General features: G+C 46.2%; 1 protein-coding gene across 1 annotated transcript in view; it reads left to right on the top strand.

Annotated features, from left to right (window-relative positions):
* LOC109821572 (polyphenol oxidase, chloroplastic-like) overlaps nt 347-1,713 on the top strand; it is a 2,657-nt gene continuing 1,290 nt past the window's right edge. Inside the window, 2 exon segments of the mRNA XM_020387749.1 lie at nt 347-874; nt 1,574-1,713. The exon segment at nt 1,574-1,713 is cut by the window's right edge and continues 25 nt beyond it. Of these exon segments, the coding sequence (XP_020243338.1) occupies nt 347-874; nt 1,574-1,713 (668 nt within the window).

Here is a 1,713-nt window from a genome sequence, read left to right as displayed (position 1 = left end):
ACACTATATATATGCATGCACGCACACCCCTCACAAATCTCTTCACCCCAAACAAAGCCCGAAACATGTGTACCCTCTCCCCATCCTTCCCTGCACACACCCTCCCCCACCCAGCACGCACAAAGAGAGCCTCATACGCCCACCCTAACCTCTTATGCAAGGCAAGTCCCGACCAAGACGATCGCCCCGAAAACAACCAAACCCACCGCCGCGACATGCTAATCACCTCCGCTGCCGCAGTCACGGGCCTCTACCCTCTCCACCGCCACCCCCTCGGCAGTCCAATAACCACCCCAAACATCTCTGACTGCAACCTTCCGTCCTCCCACCGGCACCTCCCCCATAAATGTTGCCCGCCAGACCAACTTATCACCGATTTCGTCTACCGCCGCCGCCTTCCACCATCCGAATCCGTCGGGCGGCGCACCTGGTGGATAAGTCGTATACCGCCAAATATGCCAGAGCTGTCGAGCTAATGAAAGCGCTTCCAGCTGATGATCCGCGGAGTTTCTATCAGCAGGCGAACGTGCACTGCGCGTACTGCGACGGAGCGTATCAGCAGGTAGGGTTTCCCAATCTGGAAATACAAGTGCACAGGTGCTGGCTTTTCGCGCCATTTCACCGGTGGTACCTGTATTTTCATGAGAGGATACTTAGGAAGCTCATTGGGGATGAGTCTTTTGCGCTTCCGTTTTGGAACTGGGATAATCCTAGAGGAGGGATGAGGATGCCTGCGTTGTATCTTGATTCGTCGCTGTCGTTGTATGATGAGTTTAGGAATGAGAAGCATCTGCCACCTACGGTGATCGATCTAAACTATGATGGCATGGATAAGAACGTCAGTGATGAAGTGCTCATCGACCAAAATCTCAAGGTAACTAAAAGTTGATGACGAGGTTCAAACATACTACAAGAAGTTTGAATTTAACAGTAGGAAGCTAGAACTAATTGCAAACAAACACTAATCTTCAAAAATATATATCATCAAAAATTTCCATATATATCAAAGTAGCTCCCTCAATGAAATAAAGGAACTACATTATTTGCGGATGTACTTGCAGATGCACTTCATGTAAAAGGGAAAGGCATAGTTTGTCATATGTGTTACCACATGAATCTCTGTCCCTTGCCAATGTGTTTTTCTTTCTCCATTGAATTCTTATGGGATTATATTAGAGGGGGTGAATTAGATATTTTCCAAGAACATTTATCAATAGATTTCCGCATAAGTTTAAAAACTAGCTAAACCGTCAGCTGTAGTCTAAATATATTCTGAATATGTTGATAATCTTGGATGTAGTGGCTGAATGTGTGCTGACAAGTCTATTTGTGTCACTCCACGCTATAGGATGTGTTTTGCTTACTAGCACACATCCATCCCACTATAGTTTAGCTCATCAACATATTCATATCATAGCTGGCGTTTTGGATATCTATCACGTCGCATAATACCAGCCGAGTGCGAAGGAATACTCCAAGCCCTTGTTTACTCTAAAATATTCTGTTTTATAACGCTCTTTTAATAAATACTTGTTTTTTTTTTTTTTTTTGCACAACAAAACTCAAAACACAGATGATGTACCGCCAAATGATTTCCAACGCCAAAACAACTGAGCTCTTCCTCGGCGCCCCCTATCGCGCTGGTGACCAACCGAACCCAGGAGCTGGGGCCCTTGATACGGCCCCACACTCCCAAGTTCACGGCTGGACGGG

Source organism: Asparagus officinalis, chromosome 8, assembly GCF_001876935.1.
Source record: "Asparagus officinalis chromosome 8, Aspof.V1, whole genome shotgun sequence".
NCBI classification, from domain to species: Eukaryota; Viridiplantae; Streptophyta; class Magnoliopsida; order Asparagales; family Asparagaceae; genus Asparagus; species Asparagus officinalis.
The sequence above is the reverse complement of the archived record's forward strand: the minus strand, read 5'-3'. Positions and strand labels throughout refer to the sequence as shown.